This window comes from Equus quagga, chromosome 7, assembly GCF_021613505.1.
Source record: "Equus quagga isolate Etosha38 chromosome 7, UCLA_HA_Equagga_1.0, whole genome shotgun sequence".
Lineage (NCBI taxonomy): Eukaryota > Metazoa > Chordata > Mammalia > Perissodactyla > Equidae > Equus > Equus quagga.
The window spans coordinates 47,131,504-47,151,171 of NC_060273.1; the positions used below are offsets into that span (position 1 = coordinate 47,131,504).

A 19,668-nucleotide genomic window follows, 5' to 3' on the forward strand; every position below is an offset into this window, starting at 1 on the left:
TTTTACATTTTTCCAAATATTTTTAACTGAATTTGTTGCAAAATGTTGATTGATGTACATGAAGAAAATCTGATCACAGATACTTAGAAAAAGGAGTTAGAGTAGACTTTAACTGCAATGTTGAATCTGAAATCGTAGCAATAAATTTTTAGTACTACTGCATTAAACTTCATTGATCTGTCTTAAATTTTCAATGGAGAGAGATATATATATATATGAAAGATTTTATTTTTCCTTTTTCTCCCCAAAGACACCCGGTACATAGTTGTGTATTTTCAGTTGTGGGTCCTAGTTGTGGCATGTGGGACCCCGCCTCAGCATGGCTTGATGAGTGGTGCCATGTCCACACCCAGGACCCGAACTGGCGAAACCCTGGGCCGTCAAAGCGGAGCGCGCGAACCTGACCACTCTGCCACAGAGCCGGCCGCCCCATCTTCTCACACAGAATATTACAACAATATTCACATGACGGTCGAGACTTAATAAAATTAATAAATTTTACTTCTTTACCAAGGACATTCTTAAGTGAAACTTCCATGTTTTACCAAGAGTGTGGGGTGCCACAGAATACAATGACTGCTTTTACTTGTCCGGTTTACAGCCACCACCCTGATCTGTGCTAAGGTGCTAGATGCTTTACCCATCGGTTTTGCACCATCAGTGCAAATGTCAATGAAGTAAAAAAGGCTAGTAACATCTTGGTATTATTATGAAGAGTTCTCTCACAGAAGCCTCTGAATGGTCTCTGGCCGCCCCCCCTCCTCCTTCCTAGGGAGTCATGGATCATACTTTGAGAGCCAAAGCTGCAGCTACTAAATTTTCTTGAGAACTCAGTTATCATTATGGGTATCCATTATTGGACTCAGTAGCTTTTCAGTGTCCAACCATGCCACAAGTTGTGACTGCCATCACATGGGTACCTCTACCCTAAAACCATCTCAGTCATTCCGCTCTGGAATTAAAAACAATCTAATGTTGAAACTGTTTCATCTTCCCATGTTCAAGAAACACAGAAAACTTTTGGAGTTTGCACTTTGGCCTCCCAGGTGCCTGTTTTCATTCTAAAGTAGAAATACAGAACATTGTATTTAAATGCTATTGAAAGAGTTCTTGGACCCAATTCCAACATGTGTGTGCAGGCTTCCCTATACCAACAAGCAATTCTCAGGTACCAGTAGGGTGTCTGAGAATTCAGCTCAATTCTAACACTAGCAACCTGGAGATAGAATCAGATTCCACAGGTCAAGGGCTCAGTCCCATAATACTGCCCTCTGATTCAGACTCCAGTTGCAAGCACAGGTTCCTACCTGCCCATCTGACCCACTGGCTATAAATCAGAGGCTTCTAGAACCTCCTTCTCAGGTTCCATTAACTTGCTAGAGCAGCTCACAGAACTTAGAGAAATATTTTACTTACTAGATCACCAACTTATTACAAAGGATATTAAAGATTTGAAGCAACAGCCAGATGAAGAGATGCATAGCGTGAGGTCCCGAGCAAAGGAGCTTCTGTCCTCCTGGAGCCTGGGAAGCGTTCTGATTCCCCAACAAGGAAACTCCCCAAGAACCCTCCTTGCGGGTTTTTATGGAGGCTTCATTATGTAGATAGGACTGATTTACTCAATGGCGGCTGATGATTGATTCAACCTCGACTCCCTTCCCCCTCCCCAGCAATCAGGGTGTGGGAGTGAAAGGTCCAACCCTCCATTCAAAGTTGGCTCCTCCTGCAACCAGCCCCACCCCCTCCTTAGGTGCTTTGCAAAGGTACCTTTCATTAACATAAACCCAGTTGTAGGAGAAAGGGCTTATTATGAATAACAAGACACCCATTTCACCTCTATGGCTCTGAAGCATTTTCAGGCACTGAGGAAAAGAGACCAAATATTATAACAAAAGATGCTCCCATCTGTCTTATCACTCAGGAAATTCCAGGGGTTTTGGAAGGTCTTACTCAGGAACTGTGGATGAAGACGAAATTTATCTAAGAAATATATTCTGGTCATCTGAACTACCAAATAGATATATTTCTTATAAATCACAATATCGCACTATTAAATACCAAAACTCTGTCTTTAACTTTCTTCTAAAGAAAAGAAAGATGGTATAATGATAAATAGGGTTCACCACAAGATAGCTTTATAAGTAGCAGGTATTATAAGAACCAAAAAGTGTCCTCTTTGAGCATTAAAACATCCCTAGCTAAAACAAAGTTCCACTTTCCACCTACATAACTGTACTTAATATTCTATTTGTTCTATATTAGCACCATAGTTTGAGGACAGAAACTACCTCCCAATGCAAAAACCATAGTGATGAGGATTTTTAGGCTGCTTAATTTTAAAACGGTTTATGAGGATTTTTAGGCTGGTTACTTTTAAAACTGCAGATGAGAAGCAGGCTCCGAGGACTGGAATTTTGCCTGCCCTTTTGAGAAACGTTGGCATTTGTGAAGGAAGGGGGGATGACCTTGTAGGGACCTGAAATTGGCCACCCCAGGATATGTCTCTTTGGCATAGGGATTGTTTTGGGCTGATTGCTTTCGATAAACTGGGACAGGGAAGGAGGCTCTGGGGAATGGAACTTGCCCTTGTTGGGACACATTTACATTTGTAAGGTAAATCTCTCTCTGTAAAGGTGCCTCCCTCTCAGTACCAGGAAGAAGAAGAGAAATGACCTTATCTCTAGAAATTCTTAATGCCAGAGGCAAGAACTTAAGTAGGTTGCTGTCTGGCAATCTCATGTAACTGATTTATGGTGGTGGCTTCTGACCTTTACTTAATCCGATTTGATTCTTGTCTAAAAATCATGGGATCACCCAATGACCAGACCCCACCTGCACTGATACCATTTTAACTTTTTTTCATGTTCTTTCCTTTGTCTTGTAAAGAGATGACTCACATACCCATGCCTTATAAAATTAGCCCTAACCCTCAACTCGGGGCAGCAGCAGCGGCTCCTCCTGCCCGTGGGTCCTGTCCCCACGCAGCAGCTCTGACTGCCCATGGGCCCTGTCCCCACGCAGCAGAAGCTCTGACTGCCCATGGGTCCTGTCCCCATGCTATTCTACACTATTCTCTAAATAAAAGAGCACTACTGCCAGATCTTAAGAGTCTAAGAAATCTTTCTTTCGACTCCTCGGCTCACCGACCCCGCATCAATAGTGTTAAAGAAAAACCACAAGCCCAAAATGGCATCACTTGTGCTAAAGTCCATAAAACCAAACCTAGATTTAATACCTAACTTAAATGCAATTTCAAGCTCTCCCAGGAATGTAAATCTTAATCAACCAATCTGGAATTTTCTGGTCAGTACCAATGAGGCAATCTTTCACTTAGGCCCTCTCCATCCCTCAGAGGAAAAAGGGACAATCTACATAATAAAACCCTTCCCCAAACAAAACAGATGTCCTGGGCTAAAAATAGTCTTTTTCTTTTCTTTTGCTAATACTTCCCTGGCCCCTGCCTTCTTCCTATAAACACCTTCCATTTGTACACCTCCTTGGGAGTATCCCTCTCTGCTTGCTAGATCAGATTCTACCTGATTGATGAATCGCCCAATGCAGCCAATTAGATCTTCAAAAACTCAGCTGAATTTTGCTTTTTAACACTAGTCAAAAGGTATATCTTTTCTTTAGATTGTCATGTTACATAAACCTTAAGAGTACAAAAAACATGTCCAAATGGACCATTTTCAATCATAGAAAGCAGTCATAAAACTTATTCTTTAGCTTTAGCACTACTTAGTATATCCAAATTTCTCAAAAAGGCTGCTCATTCAATTACATGTTGACTCTTTTTTAAAGTTAGTCCCTCAGAACGTTCATAAGCATCCAAGTTTCCATGAAATTCCACTGTCAATAAGTACATATTCAAAAACAGAAAAATCAGGTAAATTATTCCCCCCAAATTAGTAATCAACAAAATTAGTCATTTGAAAAGGAAGAAACTGAATCAGAGAACTGGTGCCACCCTCAACACCAGAAGATAGTGAAGCAATGTCCACAACAGTTTTGGAAAAGGAACTTGTAGCCTAAACATTTTATACTCACCCAACAGGTGCTTCTAGTACAGACACAAACAAAGAATAGCCTCAAGCAAAGAATTATAGCTCATATGGGTGCTTCTTAGAAGTTTAGCCAACCAAGAGGAAATTTCAAATATGGAATTCAAAACTATGAGCACCACAGTGAACAGACTGGTGACTAAATCCTCTACTTAACACAAAGAGCAAAAGTCAGGCTGTGAGGAAAGGAAAGGAAAGAAAATGCACAAGAAGGATAACAGTGACCCTGTTGTAAAGGAGAAGTACGTTTTAAATTGAAAAAAAAAAGATAAAGATAAAAAACTTATTTTCCTCCACTTTAGAAGATACTTTAGGAACTAATATCCCTTACAGTAAGGAAACATTTAACAGAAGTTCACTAATTCTTTCACTTTCCCATTTTCCTCCCTTTAAATTCATGTAAAATTGAGTTAAAAAAAACAAAACACAACTATACGATAATACCATCTTCTGTAATTGTTTCTATCCAGATATCTACCCCTTCTATCTGCTTATGTGCACAGATGTCTGGAGTAATATCACTTACTATTAAGCAATGGCTTCTTCTGATGGTGGGACTTGGGGTTTGTTTTTTACTTATTTCTTATTTTATTTTTTTACCTCCAGTTTTTTTCTTTTCGCCCCAGCTTTACTGAGATATTAATTGACATACAACATTGTGTAAGGTTTGTGTTTTGTTTTTTTTTCTTTTTTTGAGGAAGATTAGCCCTAAGCTAACATCTGCCGCCAATCCTCCTCTTTTCACTGAGGAAGACTAGCCCTGAGCTAACAGCCATGCCCATCTTCCTCTATTTTTTCTATGTGGGATGTCTACCACAGCATGGCTTGCCAAGTGGGGCCATGTCCTCACCTGGGATCCGAACCGGCGAACCCCAGGCCGCCAAAGCGGAACATGTGCACCAGGCTGGCCCCTGTGTAAGTTTAAAGTGTACAACATAATGACTTGATATATATATAGTGTGTGAAATGATTACCACAATAAGGTTAGATAAGACACCCAACACCTCACATAGTTACAAATTTTTTTTTTGGTGGTGAGAACCTTTAAGACCTACTCTCTTAGCAACTTTCAAATATACAATATTGTTAACTATAGTTACCATGCTGTACCTTACATCCCCCAAACTTATTCATCTTATCACTGGAAGTTTGTACCATTTGACCACATTGCCCCATTTTCCAAGGATGATTTTGTCTTCTCCTGGCCTTTCTCTTGCCTTTTTCTTCATTGTTTCAGTTGTGTATCATTTTAATAAAAACCGTACCATTATTCAAACTAACAAAAATGAAACCTCTCCCTATTGGGGAACAAAACCAAGTTTAAAAGTTCTGGTATCTTATCATTAATTCAAGACATCACTTCTCAACAGTTCATCTAGTGGCAATGTGAAGAAACTACTTTTGTTGCAATTAAAATATTGTATTAATCTGTTTTTAGATTATTTACATCAAGAAGTCATATCTTTGTCTTACCTTCTGAGCATACAAAACACCAGCTAACATTAACATGCTCATGATTTCGGCAACCTCGCCTGGGGGTAAAGTGATTAGGGCAGATGATACTATTAGACGCAAGGATCTTTGACCCGGCAGCCAGGCAAAAGTCATTGGCATGGTATGCCACAGGGCAGCGGACACAGCGCATCAGACGACCTAAAAATATAAGAAGCAGGAAAATCAAGTAGGCAGAAAAGAAAAACAAAGAGATTAAATATAAAAACAATGTTAGTTATTCAAGTGTATTTGCTGGCTGACAAAACGTCACAAATAGAAGGAAGCACTACTAAGAAAAGGGATCTGAAACACCCAATTCACTATGAAAAGCTCAGATGGGCGCTATGAGATAAGTCACCACAAGGAGTCAGATCCCACAACTGCAAGTGAGCCTGCTTCACCAAGGAAAGCCCTACTCAAACCAGTGCCCTGACTCCTAGGAAACCTGGAATCATCAGCAAACTAAATGGGGGGCTGGGTACGCACAATCAGAATAAAAGCCCAGCTGGGAGGAAATTCTAATGCTTGCTTTTGTTGCCTGGTACTCTGTGATTCTTACAGCCCTTCAGGTAAATAAACCACTCCACCCCTTCCAGGTGAAATATATACCCTCTAACTTCACTACCTAAAAACCATTACTAAAGCACCTAAAGACAATCTACAATAGCAACTGAAAAGGGGAAGGGAGATGAGGGTTAAACTGCAATTTTGATCAAGCAAGTTAAACTACCTGACGAGATCTACAGCAGCAGGAGATCATCTTACAAAAGATATTGCCAGTCTGATTAAAAGAAAAGCCAACACTGCTAAATTTTTCCTGCTCAATCCCCTATGAGAGAAGTGGGAACTCTTAAGGCACACAGCATTTAACAGCAGAGAGACAATATTTGGCTTTTAGGAACATCACTAAGAAATCCACTATTATTGAACAGAAAGAAATTATTTTTCCCCAGTGGAAACAGATTTAAAAACTTAAGTTTACCTATACCCAGAGACAGTTTGGGGAACCACAGCTCGCAACCTAACCATGAAGCAGAAAAAAACTTTCAGCATAGGACTTTCCATTTTAGAAGATAAAACAAATCAACACAAAACAAAAACTTCAATTCTGCACTACATACATGTCTGTATGATAGTACATCTGACAACAATAGATATAACGGGCCCACAGGAGAAAAATACACTTTGGTCTAACAGAGTAGGGGGAGGAAAACACGCAGCAGAATTTTTTTTCTTTGCTTTTTTGGTGAGGAAGATTGGTCCTGAGCTAACATCTGTGCCAATCTTCCTCTACTTTGTATGTGGGATGCCCCCACAGCATGGTTTGACCAACAGTGTGTAGGTCCACACCTGGGATCCAAACTTGTGAACCCTGGACCGCCAGAGTGGAGTGTATGAATTTTAACCACTATGCCACTGGGCCAGCCCCTACTTTTTAAAACTAAATCTCACAGAAAATCCGAATATTTAAATAATGCCGGAGCTCCACAGAATACAATGTGGTGACTACTGAACTAGTCCATTACTCTCCTCTCTCTCATGTAAAATACTGGGACTCAAATCTAGCGAGGCCACAAAAAGACAAGCCAGATTGCATCTGTAAATATTCACTGGCAATGAAACCAAGGTTCTAGCATTAGATTGGTCCACATGAGAAACCCATACCTTTAGACGCAGAAACACTGGCTGGATTAGCAGCATGGCAGGTTATACAGATGTGGAGGGAACACCGGAAGCCCTTGTTTTGCATGACAGTGGGTGGGTACTTCTGGACACACTCTTCATGGTAAAACTTTCCGCACAAGGGCAGAAGGCACCTTTTAACATCTTCCCCACTCTGCTTACAAACAAAACAGGTATGGATTCCTGGGAAACAGAAAGAAGGCAACAAATTAATACCAATTCAAGAATTCACCCAATGCTAAACCACTAGGTGAAAAGTTAGTGAGTACACAATTTTGTATCAAATTCCAACATGAAGGAGGGGGGATCCAACACCACCAAGCAATTCTCCAACACCAGCTGGGTGTCCTACAATTCAACTCAATTCAGATCCCACAGGTTAAGGGCTCACTTCTACAAGATTGCCTCCCCTCTTCAGACAACAGTCTCCAGGCCACGTTGTCACCTGTACTTCTGACCCATTAGCTATAACTCAGAGGTTCCCAGAAGCCCCTCCTTGAGTTCAATTAACCTGCTAGAGCAGCTCACAGAACTCAGAGAAACATTTTACTTACTAGATCACCAGTTTATTAGAAAAGGATATAACTCAGGAACAGCCCGATGGAAGAGATTTATAGGGCAAGGTACAGGGAAAGGGCATGAAGATTTCAGGTTCTCTCCAAGCGCCGCTCTCCCGGAAACCCCACATGTTCACCAACCAGGAAGCTCTCCAAACTCCATCCTTTCGGGTTTTGATGGAAGTCTCATTACACAGACATGATTGATTAAATCACTGGCCACTGGGGGCAGATTCAACACCCAGCCCTGTCATCTCCCCCAGAGGTCAGGGTGGTAGGACTGAAAGTTCCAACCATTTAATCACAAGGTTGGTTCTCCAGGAAACCAGCCCTCATCCTAAGATGCTTTCAAGGGTCACTATTAACATAACAAAAGACACACAAAAGACAACTTTATTGCCCTCACCACTTACAAAATTCCAAGGGTTTTAGGAGCTCTGCCAGAAATTGGACAAAGACAGAATATATATTTCTTAATATAAATCACAATATCACAATGAGGAACTTTATAAGAGATTGATTAGGTGACAATATGAACCCACTGCACGATCTTCATTATCACTAGTAAGTGGGAAAGTCTGACAACAGGTGCTTGCTGACATAATGCAATAGGAAGTGTACGTCGTCTATGAAGCCTTCTTGCCAAAAGAAAACTGCCCTTAAAGTAACGGAGCCTCTAGATCTAACCACAAGTTTCTAGGAAATACAGAAGATAGAGGAAGACGTTAAAAGAACACCACGAGGGTGCAATCAACCAAATTTAGAATGTGGAACATTTAGCAAGACAAATGACCACTGTCTCCACAAATGACATTAAAAAATAGAGTGAAGCACATAGTACTGTTGTAGATTAAGAGAAATTTAAGAGACCTATCAAAAAATACAATACAGGGGCCTTATTTGGATCTTTATTCAAAACACTATAAAAAGACATCTTTGAGAAAAGTGCAAAAATTTGAAAATGAGACTGGGTAGTAGATGACATGTAGGGGTTACTGTATCATTTTGCTACATATTGGACGATTTTTTAAAAATTGTAACTGTTAGAAAGACCTTTTGAACTGTAAGAGTAAAAAGAGGCAGAACGTTGATAACTCCTGAAGCTGAGTGATGAATACATGGGGGTTCCTTACACTGTTCTCTCTACCTTTGTGTATGTCTGAGGACTTCTGCAACAAAAAGTTTAAGAAAAGAAAAACCTACCTCTCTCTGGAAAGCAATATGATGTAGGAGAAAGAGCCACGGCTTGAAAGACAGACCTGAACTTGAATCCTGCCTCCAACACTTGCTGGAAATACAAGCTCATTAAAATAACCCATCTTGGGCCAGCCTGGCTGGCCAAGTGGTGAAGTTCAGCATGCTTTGCTTTGGCGGCCAGGGTTCAGTTCCTGGGTATGGACCTACACCACTTGTCAGTGGCTATTCTGTGGCAGCAGCTCACATACAAGAAGAGGAACATTGGCAACAAATGTTAGCTCAGCACAAATCTTCCTCAGCAAAAACAAAAAAAACCCTATCTCATCTATGAACAGTGAGATCAACCCCAGATAACAATGACTTTTAGGAAAAAATTTAAAATATGTATTTGGAAAGAAGCAAACTACTGCCTGATGCTGAATAACCGGTAGCAAATATTAAACTGCAGTAACCTAAAATAGTGTGGTTACCATACTGTAGGAAAGCAGGATGAGCCACAAGCAATAGGAAATGACTCCCTAATTCCTACTGTATTCATCTTTACTAAAACTAGGATAAAATTTCCTATCCTCAAAAATAATAATTTCTCCTTACCTCACATCATGTACAAAAATTAATTCAAAATATACAATAGACCTAAATGGTGAACCTAAAACTGTAAAAGAAGAAAGCAAAGAGAATCTTTGCAAAAGAGTAAGATTAAATTGGACTTAATCAAAACTAAAAACTGCTCTTGAAAAGACACCATTAAGAAAATGAAAAAGAAGGGCCAGCCTGGTGGCACAGCAGTTAAGCGCACACATTCTGCTTTGGTGGCCCAGGGTTCGCTGGTTCGGATACCGAGTGTGGACATGGCACCGCTTGGCAAGCCATGCTGTGGTAGGCGTCCTACATATAAAGTCGAGGAAGATGGGAACAGATCGGCTCAGGGCCCAGTCTTCCTCAGCAAAAAGAGGAGGATTGGCAGCAGATGTTAACTCAGGGCTGATCTTCCTCAAAAAAAAGAAAGAAAGAAAGAAAGAAGGAACAAAAAAAACAAGCCATAGATTGGGAGAATAATTTGAAAAGTAAGTAGGTATCTGATAAACGACTTGTATCCAGGGGTTGGCCCCATGGCCGAGTGGTTAATGTTCCCCATGCTCTGCTTCAGCAGCCCAGGTTTGTGGGTTCAGATCCTGGGTGCGGACCTAACTCTGCTCATCAGCCATGCTGTGAAGCCATTCCACATACAAAGTGGAGGAAGAGTGGCACAGATGTTAGCTCAGGGCGAATCTTTCTCGCAAAGAAAAAAATGACTTATACCCAGAAAACATATAAAGAACTCTTAAAACTTGATAGTAAGAAAATAACCCAATTAAAAAAAGAAAAAAAGGGAGGGAGGGGTGGCCCCATGGCATAGCGGTTGAGTTGGGCACATTCCATTTCGGTGGCCTAAGTTCACAGGTCCAGATGCCAGGCACAGACCTATACCAATCATCAGCCATGCTGTGGCAGCGACCCACATATAAAGTGGAGGAAGACTGGCACAGATGTTAACTGAGGGCTAATCTTCCTCAAGATTAAAAAGGGAAGGATTGGCAACAAAAATTTTCCCCCCGGCGAAACTTCCCCAAAAAAAAAAAAAAAAAAAAGACTTACACACTTCATCAAAGAAGATGGCAAATAAGCACATAAAAAGATGTGCAATACCATCCTGCATTAGGAAAATGCACATTAAAACCACAATGAGCTACCATTACACATCTGTCAGAATGGCTAAAATTAAAAAGACTGACAGTACCAACCACTGATGAAGATGTGGAAGAACTGAAACTCTCATACATTGCTGATGGCAATGTAAAATGGTACAAACACTTTGGAAAACCATTTGGATGTTTCTTAAAAAGTTAAACATTACCTGCCATATGATGCAGCCATTCTATTGTTAGGTATTTACACAAGAGAAAAGAAGATGTGTCCATACAAAGACTTGCATATGTTCACAGCAGCTTTATTATAATACCCAAGCTGAGAACAACCCAAATGTACATCAATAGATGAATGGATAAATAAACTGTGATATATCCATACAATGGAGTATGACTCAACAAGAAAAAGGAATGAACTCTCATACCCACAACGTTGTGGAATCTCAAAAAAATTATCCTGAGTGATGATTTCATAGGTATATGTACACACACATAATTGTCAAAACTCATCAAATTGTACACTTTGTGCAGTTTACTATACATCAATTATACCTCAGTAAAGCTGTTTTAAGAAAGAGAATGAACTACTGATATACACATTAACATAAATGAGTCTCAAAAACATTATGCTGAGCCAGACACAAAAATTTACATATACTTTGATTCCACTTATATGAAACTCTAAAAAAGATAAATCTAATGTGTAGTAACAGAAAGCAGATAACTATTTGCCTGAATCTGGGGGAGTGCGTAAGGATTGACTGGGACTGAGCACGAGGGAACATTCCGGAGTGATGGAAATGTTCTAAATCTTCATTGTGGTTGTGGTTATATGGGTGTATAAATTTTATCAAAACATACATTAAAATGGGTGCATTTAAGCATGTAAATTATATTTCAACAAAGTTGATTTTTTACAAAATAGTTTTCCCTTAGATTAACATGTTACCACATCATAATAAAGATAATACTAGCAAAACGATATCAGTGGCACAAAAGGAAAGAAGATCTTTCTAAGACTAGGATGATAAAGATATGCACATACCTAAAAGTTTTTTCTAAATTTCATTTACAGAGCTGGAGGGAAATATTTCCCATAAGGATCAAAAGCCCAACTGTGCAGAAGGCAAAATAACCCCACAACTATTGTGTCTTCCAGCTTTCATTCCCACACTGCTAAAAGTGCTGGCAAAAAGATGAAATAAATCTGACATGGCTGTCTATTTACAAACACAAGTTAATTTGGTCTCTTGTTTCCAACAGGGGCTAAATCTATACTCTTCCCTTCAAGTTAGAAATAATTACCTTTTCCCATCATTCTCACCAAGACAAGAAAAAACTTCTTCAGCTTCCTCCTTCTGCCTCACAGCTCCAAGATACATTCCCGTTTTACCTTTCCATCTCTTCAAGATTATCCTCTCCTGTTTGTATGACTGTAGTCCACCATTTATTCCCTCTCCTGTTGTGGAAATTTATTTCTGTACACGGTTCTTAACCTTCATCCTACAAACACTCAGCATGTTCTTCCTCTTGACCCTACAATATCCTCCCTTCAGCTACTGCTCTCTTTTCCATTGAAACCAAGCTTCTGTAGGAAACAGCGTATACTGCTACCCATTCACAGTGGTTTAGGGTGGCACCCTCTGGCAAAAAGTCAAGCACTTTCGAACTGCCAAATACAACAGCCTCTTGTCACTCCAGAACCTCCTTGGTCTCTTTGCCATATCTGTCCCTCTGATGACACCTCACTCCCATGGCTTCACATTCTTTGACAAGCTCCTCCTCACCCTGCAGCAGCTCCTTTAAATAGGTAACCCCAGGTACTGTCTTTGGCTCTCTTCTCATTCTACACATGCTTTCTCTTTGGGCAGCACCATATCCACACCTGTGGTTTTTTTGGTTTTTTTTGATGAAGATTAGCCCTGAGCTAACATCTGCTGCCAATCCTCCTCTTTTTTTTTTGCTGAGGAAGACTGGCCCTGAGCTCACACCCGTGCCCATCTTCTTCTACTTTAAATGCGAGATGCCTACCATAGCATGGCTCGCCAAATCGTGCCATGTCCACACCTGGGATCCGAACCAGTGAACCCCGGGCCACGGAAGCAGAACATGCGCACTTAACCGCTGAGCCACCAGGCCAGTCCCTATACCTATGGTTTTAACGATTTAAGAGCATAAGATCTATACCTTCAGCCCTCATTTCTTCACTGCTTAAACGCTGTAACATCATACATAAAACTGAAAATAGAACAATCTCCTTAGCACAGCCTATGAGGTGCTTTACAGGTTGATCTCATCTAACCATTCCTAGTTTCTGACCAGATCTGTATATTATAACTCTCCCAAAATATCTTTCTTTTTTTGGCAAACAGTTTTATTGACATATGATATATACACAGAAAAGTACACACATACTAACTGTATAGTTCATGAATAATCATGGAACACACTTACGTAATCACCACTCAGATCACCAAATGTGAAAACATCACCAGTAACCCAAAAGCTCTCCTCGTTACTACCAATTCCTCCTGCCTAAAACATCCTAAACTCTAACACACTGACCTATGCTTCCTGTTACCCAAATAATCCATACTTTCATTACTGGACCTCTGTCCTTCCCCATCCAACACCAATTTGTATTTCTCTCTTAAAGGCAAACTCAAATATCTTTCTTGTGTCATTGCCTCATCTATCTTCACACAGCAATTTTATTTATTTATTTGTTTTTTGGTGAAGAAGAATGGCCATGAGCTAACATCTGTGCCAGTCTTCCCCTATTTTGTATGTGGGACACTGCCACAGCATGGCTTGATGAGTGGTGTGTAGGTCCGTGCCAGGGATCTGAACCCGTGAGCCCTGGGCCACCAAAGCAGAATGTGCGAACTTAAGCACTACGCCACCAACCTGGCCCCACACAGCGCTTTAAATGGATCTCACTACAACACTTTTTGCACTACATTAATGCTATATATTCATTATTTATTTGGTATGCTTTTCTGAGGGCAAAGATCGCACAACACCCATCTCTGTGTCTATAACAACCAGCCCAGTATTGCCACAAAATAGTGTCTCCAATGAATGTTTTTTCCCTGAAAAACTTAAAACTCAAAGAAGACCCTCTGGAAGAAGACCCTTCTATATCTACTTTACCTGTGCGACATTCATTGCAGATAAATTTTCCTCTGGGCATCTCATTTAATCCAAGGCACTCAAGGTGGAAAGCCCCACAGCACTGAGCCTCACATAACAGCAGTTCACCAAGTTTCTCACAGTTCTGTTAAGGGAAAGAAAACAGATCGTGTATAGAAAAAGGTTTTTAAAAAATCCCAAGCAGAAGGCCCTCATGAAGGCAAAGATTAAGAAACAGCTCTGCAAGAAATAAGAAATCTCACCATTCATTAAGCCAATATTTCATTATTACCTCCTATATGCCAGGAACCACAAGGTCCCTGGCTCTCATGGTTCTTATATTCTAAGGAAAGAAATACAAGTAGAAATTTCAATAAACAGGAAAACTATCAGACAAGCATTAGGCAGAGAACCCAAATAGCTACTTTGTATTGAGCGATTAGGAACAGTCTCTCAGACTAGGCTCACATGACCTGAAGGAAGGATCAGGAAGTCAGCAAGCACAGAAAGTCCACAGGCAGGTGAAACCATGGCATGTCTGAGAATCACAAGGAAACCCAGTGTCATTGGACTAAAGTGAACAAGTTAGAAGTGGCAGAAGATGAGGTGAGAAAGAGACAACAACAGCCTGATGTGCGGCCTCACAGATTATGGTAGAGAGTTTCAGATTTTATTCTAATTGCAACGGTGAGCCATTAGAGAGCTTTACCAAGAGTAGGCTGAAATCAGGTATTCATTTAAAACAGATCATTCTGACTGCTACATGGAAAATGAGTTCAAGAGTAGAAAGGTGAGAATAGAAGCAGAGACAATCAAGGAGGCTACTGGAATGGTTCAAGCAAGAGATACGGGCTAGGTAGACTTGGATCATAACAGTCACAAAAGGGATCCACTCAAGGTTTAAACAACCCTTCAGATACATCTAGGACCATCTCAGAGAGACTACTTTTCTGAGATGATCTCATCTAAGACAGTGTCACTTAGGATAGGGCCTTAGGAAGCAATGATCTGCACCTGTTGCTTTGAAAACACTAAGATTTATGAAAATCCTGCAAATTCCCAACATTTGTTACTTTTCACTCCTCTAATATCCTGACTTGTTTCCTCATAGTGATTGGCAGAAAAATGCTAAAAATGAAGAAGTCTTATACTTACTCTGTAAGACAAGAAAGGGGAAAGGTGGGTAGGCAAATTTAACATCTTCAGGAACTCAAAGAAATAGAACAGGTCTTGGCCACTTAACATCAAACCTTAAATAAACAAGTGAGTAGGAGAGCTTTGGGGAAAAAAGGTCACAGGTATTCAGGGATCAAGAGGGCTGAATCACCCTGTAGTCTGAGCTAGTCTCACATGTTTGGCTCTCCCATTATCCACTATTCACACATAAAAACTGACAGATAGCATAAATATTGTCTATTTTGTTTTATGTATTTAGGGTACCAGTGACATCAGTTTTAATGTACAACAAACAAATTCACTTTCATAACTTAAACAGGAAAATTTCAATTATAGTATATATGGAAAATAAATTTTTCACATTAACCAAATGTTATGGACTAACCTTTTAATTGGGATGATCATGTAATTTTTTTTTTTTTTTGAGGAAGATTAGCGCAGATCGAACTCCTGCCAATCCTCCTCTTTTCACTGAGGAAGACTGGCCCTGAGCTAACATCTGTGCCCATCTTCCTCTACTTTATATGTGGGACGCCTACCACAGCATGGCTCATCAAGCAGTGCCATGTCCGCACCTGTGATCTGAACTGGCGAACCCCAGGCCGCTGAAGCAGAACGTGCGCACTTAACCACTGCACCACCAGGCCAGCCCCTAAGTCATCTTTCAAACTGGGACACTTGAGAGTGAAAGGAGGCACTATTAATAAATCACAGAAAGACAAGAGATTTAAACAAAGACTGATCCAAACAAGCCAGGACCAGACGGTCACCACATCCTTCATCAATTTTTCTTGATAATCTTTGTGGGCATAACAGTCCCTGCAGATTAACATTGTGTTTGGGAGCCAGTCTGAATGTGACCAACCTTCTTTATATAACAGCAAAAATGAACAGAAAAGGAAACTTAGTTGGAATTATATAGACCATAATAACAAATTCTGGGCCTGGGTTAATTTTAATTTTTAGCTGTTGCAATTAGAGAAAAAAATAGTAAAACAAATATCTTCAACTTTTTATATGCCAGCTTTTAAGAATTTACAAAGATAAATCAAGACCATAAAAAAAGAACATAATCAAAGCATCCATCTAATTGACTCTACTCCCAAATCAGACAAAGGCTCTTTAACAACAATAAAGTAGAGTCACATCTCACAGAGAGGCAATAAAACATAGTTGTGGTTAAGACTCTAAACCCAGATTGCCTGAGTTTGAATCCTGACTTCGCTCTGTGATTGTAAGCAAGCTATTTAACACCTCTGTGCCTCGGTTTCCTCATCTATAAAAAGGGGATAATAATGGTAATCTACATTGAGATTGTTATGATGAGTAAATGATGTAACAAAGTGATTAGAACAATACTTGACACATAGTAAGGAAACATTATATAAATGTTTATTAAATAAATAGAAAAATGTAAGTGGTAGGTTCTCTGAAGTCACTACTTTAAAGCAAAAAAAAAAAAAATCTCAAAGCTTAAATTACTGTTGAAAAATTCCTTAGAAACCCAAAGATTCTCACACCATGAGAGTACAGGAAAATGATCTTTGAGCAACCAGAGATCATCTCTCCCGTCTCAGACCTGCTTCAGGTCATCTACTCAAGGGTAACAAGGGCAAATGGTTGACCAACAGTAAATATTTCTCTTCCTTTCTCTTTTTGTGGGGAGGGAGAAGAGTTAAATCCTTAAAGGAAGGGGGCTGGCCCGGTGGCACAGTGGTTAAATTCGCACGATCCACTTCTGCAGCCCAGGGTTCACCAGTTCAGATCCTGGGTGCGGACTTGGCACCGCTTGGCACACCATGCTATGGTAGGCATCCCACATATAAAGTAGAGGAACATGAGGATGAATGTTAGCTCAGGGCTAATCTTCCTCCAAAAAAAAAAAGTGAAAAAAAATCCTTAAAGGAAGGGACTCGACTGGAATCATCCAAGAGAATTTTTATTCTAACCATGACTGGGTATGGAGAAAACTTCTCTTCAAAGACAAGCATGCAATCAAAATGCAAGTGGGTAATATTTTCTACCTGACAAACATTCTCTTTGAGCGCAGCTCCTCCGCCTCGTTCACCCTGTAGTTTTTTAGACGCAGTCATCCCGTGTTCATTTTCTACACCATCCTCAACAGGCTCCTTGGGGCTTGCAGCCGTCCTGTGTGTCATCAGTTCTCCCTTACAGAGAAAAAAATAATGTCCCACATCTGTATTATTCATGTCTCCTCCATCTGACCCCCTCCCTCTGGGCTGCTATTTGTCTAGCCATTAAGCACTTACAGATGTTCAGCCAATCACGCGGGCGGACTGCATGCAATGTTAGTTCTAACCCTGCTGTGATTGGGCGGGTAGTGGGCGCCTCATGCCCTGCCACTAACTGCTCTGAGGCTGTTCCACTGGAACTTTTTGAGCTGTTCCATTTTAAGGTTTCACTAAGGGAGAGAAAACATTCTTAAGTTTATTTGATTACTTATTTGTCCTTCCAAGATCAGTGTTTCCTAAATAATGCCCACTTCGGGCATTCTATTCAAATTGTCCTGGATAGAAACATTCTGTATCATAATGTGTGATGCTGACCTGACTTGTTCTAATTCTCTTCTAACCTGAGTTGGAAAGCCAGCTATAGCATCAATGACTGCACTGATGCTCTGCAAGGAAACGGTTTTAAATCCATCTTTGTTTCCTAAAAGCCAATGTTTATAAACATTATACTAAAATTAAGCAGTTGATGGTCTCAAGAAATAAGCAAATGAGTTTTCCCTTTTAATAGCAGCAGTCTCAACTTTTAAAGGGCAATGTCCAAGTTCACTCAGATCACAGGGTTACTTGATAATGTACTCTCTGGTTTTAGAAAAAGTTTACTTCATGATGAAACAGTTGTATATTTCATCTGACACTTAAGAACATAGGATGTGATGTTTTAAAAAGGTCATACCCACAGCTGCCATATGTGACTTGACTTATTTTCACTAGGATCAGGCTCTCCTTTTGCTCCAAGATTCCTTACAGCTATTAGCTGTTTCAGTAGAACATTATTCCTCAATAAACTCAAGGGAAAGAGGGATGTGGCCTCAACTGTGAAAAGTAGCTTCGATTTGGAAGGTCAAAAGATGAGGAACTGAGTAATACCTCTGAACTTGTGGTTTCTTTTGATGAGTCGTCATTTTTCACTTTTTTACAATGCACCTTGGCTGTAGCATGCCTCTGTCGTTTTCGCTTCCTTGGTTTATCAAATATCTTGGTAGTGCCTATGACAGGAAAACAAGTGTTACCTGCTGGCTAATCACGCACATGGCCAAGAACTCCTATCCTCAACTAAAGGGACATCAAAGAACTGTGGAATGATAGAGTAAAAAACAACCTCAAAATCTGTTTAATTCTCCAATTTTGTAGATGAGGAAAACAAAAGCAGAAAAGGAAAGAGACTTACCGATGATTATACAATGAGTTGAAGAAACAGCTACATATAACTATATAAATTCTGCCTCATAGAGATTATACAGTAAATGTATAGGTAGGTTATTAAAGCAATTTCATTTTTATAACTGAAATGAAAGATTTTCTAGTTCCTCAAAGTATTTCAATATCCTATAGATGGGGAGAAAATGCATTTAGTAGGAAAAGATACTAAAATCTGCTCTCCATGATTAAAGAAAGTAATGATATCACTATATGATTTAAGGATTAAGATGAAAAGCTGAAATATCTAAGATTTGGTGGGATGGCCCCGTGGCCGAGTGGTTAAGTTCGCACGCTCCACTTCAGTGGCCCAGAGTTTCACCGGTTCAAATCCTGGGCGCAGACATGGCACCGCTCGTCAGACCATGCTGAGGCGTTATCCCACATGCCACAACTAGAAGGACCCACAACTAAAATATGCAACTATGCACCGGGGAGGATTAGGGAGAAAAAGCAGGAAAAAAAAAAAAAGAAAGATCTGGCTTATAGGAGTGGGGCAGAGACCTCCCCCAATACACTTAGTGGCTTACAGAATACTTCTGCAGTAGTACTACTACCTTAAACATCCAACAATGTAAAATCAATACATGGTCTAATGTGGCACATTTACAAAATGAAATTCCAGTTTCTTCCTCATTTTCTATTATACATATTTCAACTCTTTGCTATAGAAACATCAAAAGGAACATACAAGATATAAAGAGATATTGCATAAAATGTTCCAGGATAACGATGCTGGGTATCTACATGAAGGCTGAACTCTGGAAAACTGCCTTAGTGCTCTCTTCTTAGACTGCCTGATGGAGATGCAGAAGCTCTCCTACCAAAGCTGCTGACAACCTATGACTAAAGGAAGAGTTATGATGATGGCAGAATAAAGGTTCACAATTCTCACAAGATGAAACATTTAGATGAAATTCACAAAGGATAAAGTGTAGGTTGTAGGTTTTACAAAAAAAGTGAAGTACGAAAGTGTAGGAAAAGAGCTGATATTCTTTTGGAAGCAGGTTTTTTTTAAGCGAGGAAGCAAACTGATGAACCTATAGAATTATACTTAGGCACAAGGTTAAAATAAGCTTACATATTGCTAAATTTACTTGCTTGAAAACTTAATAATCACGGGTCACATTTAAAGAAGCGTGCACTTAAAACCATATGAAATATAATCTTCCCATGATACCCTTTGCTGGCAGACCATTTCTGATGCAGTGTGCTCAAATCTAGGCTAGTA

At 40.0% G+C, this 19,668-nt stretch overlaps 1 protein-coding gene across 6 annotated transcripts in view; it reads right to left on the minus strand.

Annotated features, from left to right (window-relative positions):
* Positions 1–19,668, minus strand: part of NSD1 (nuclear receptor binding SET domain protein 1) — a 164,196-nt gene that overhangs the window by 21,183 nt on the left and 123,345 nt on the right. For all 6 annotated transcript variants that reach the window (XM_046667133.1, XM_046667136.1, XM_046667132.1 and 3 more), the window contains 5 exons: positions 18,108–18,226; positions 17,013–17,156; positions 13,834–13,957; positions 7,221–7,421; positions 5,535–5,714 (listed from right to left, as the gene is read on the minus strand). In XM_046667133.1, coding sequence (XP_046523089.1) covers positions 5,535–5,714; positions 7,221–7,421; positions 13,834–13,957; positions 17,013–17,156; positions 18,108–18,226 — 768 coding nt within the window. The remainder of the gene's footprint in view (positions 1–5,534; positions 5,715–7,220; positions 7,422–13,833; positions 13,958–17,012; positions 17,157–18,107; positions 18,227–19,668) is intronic.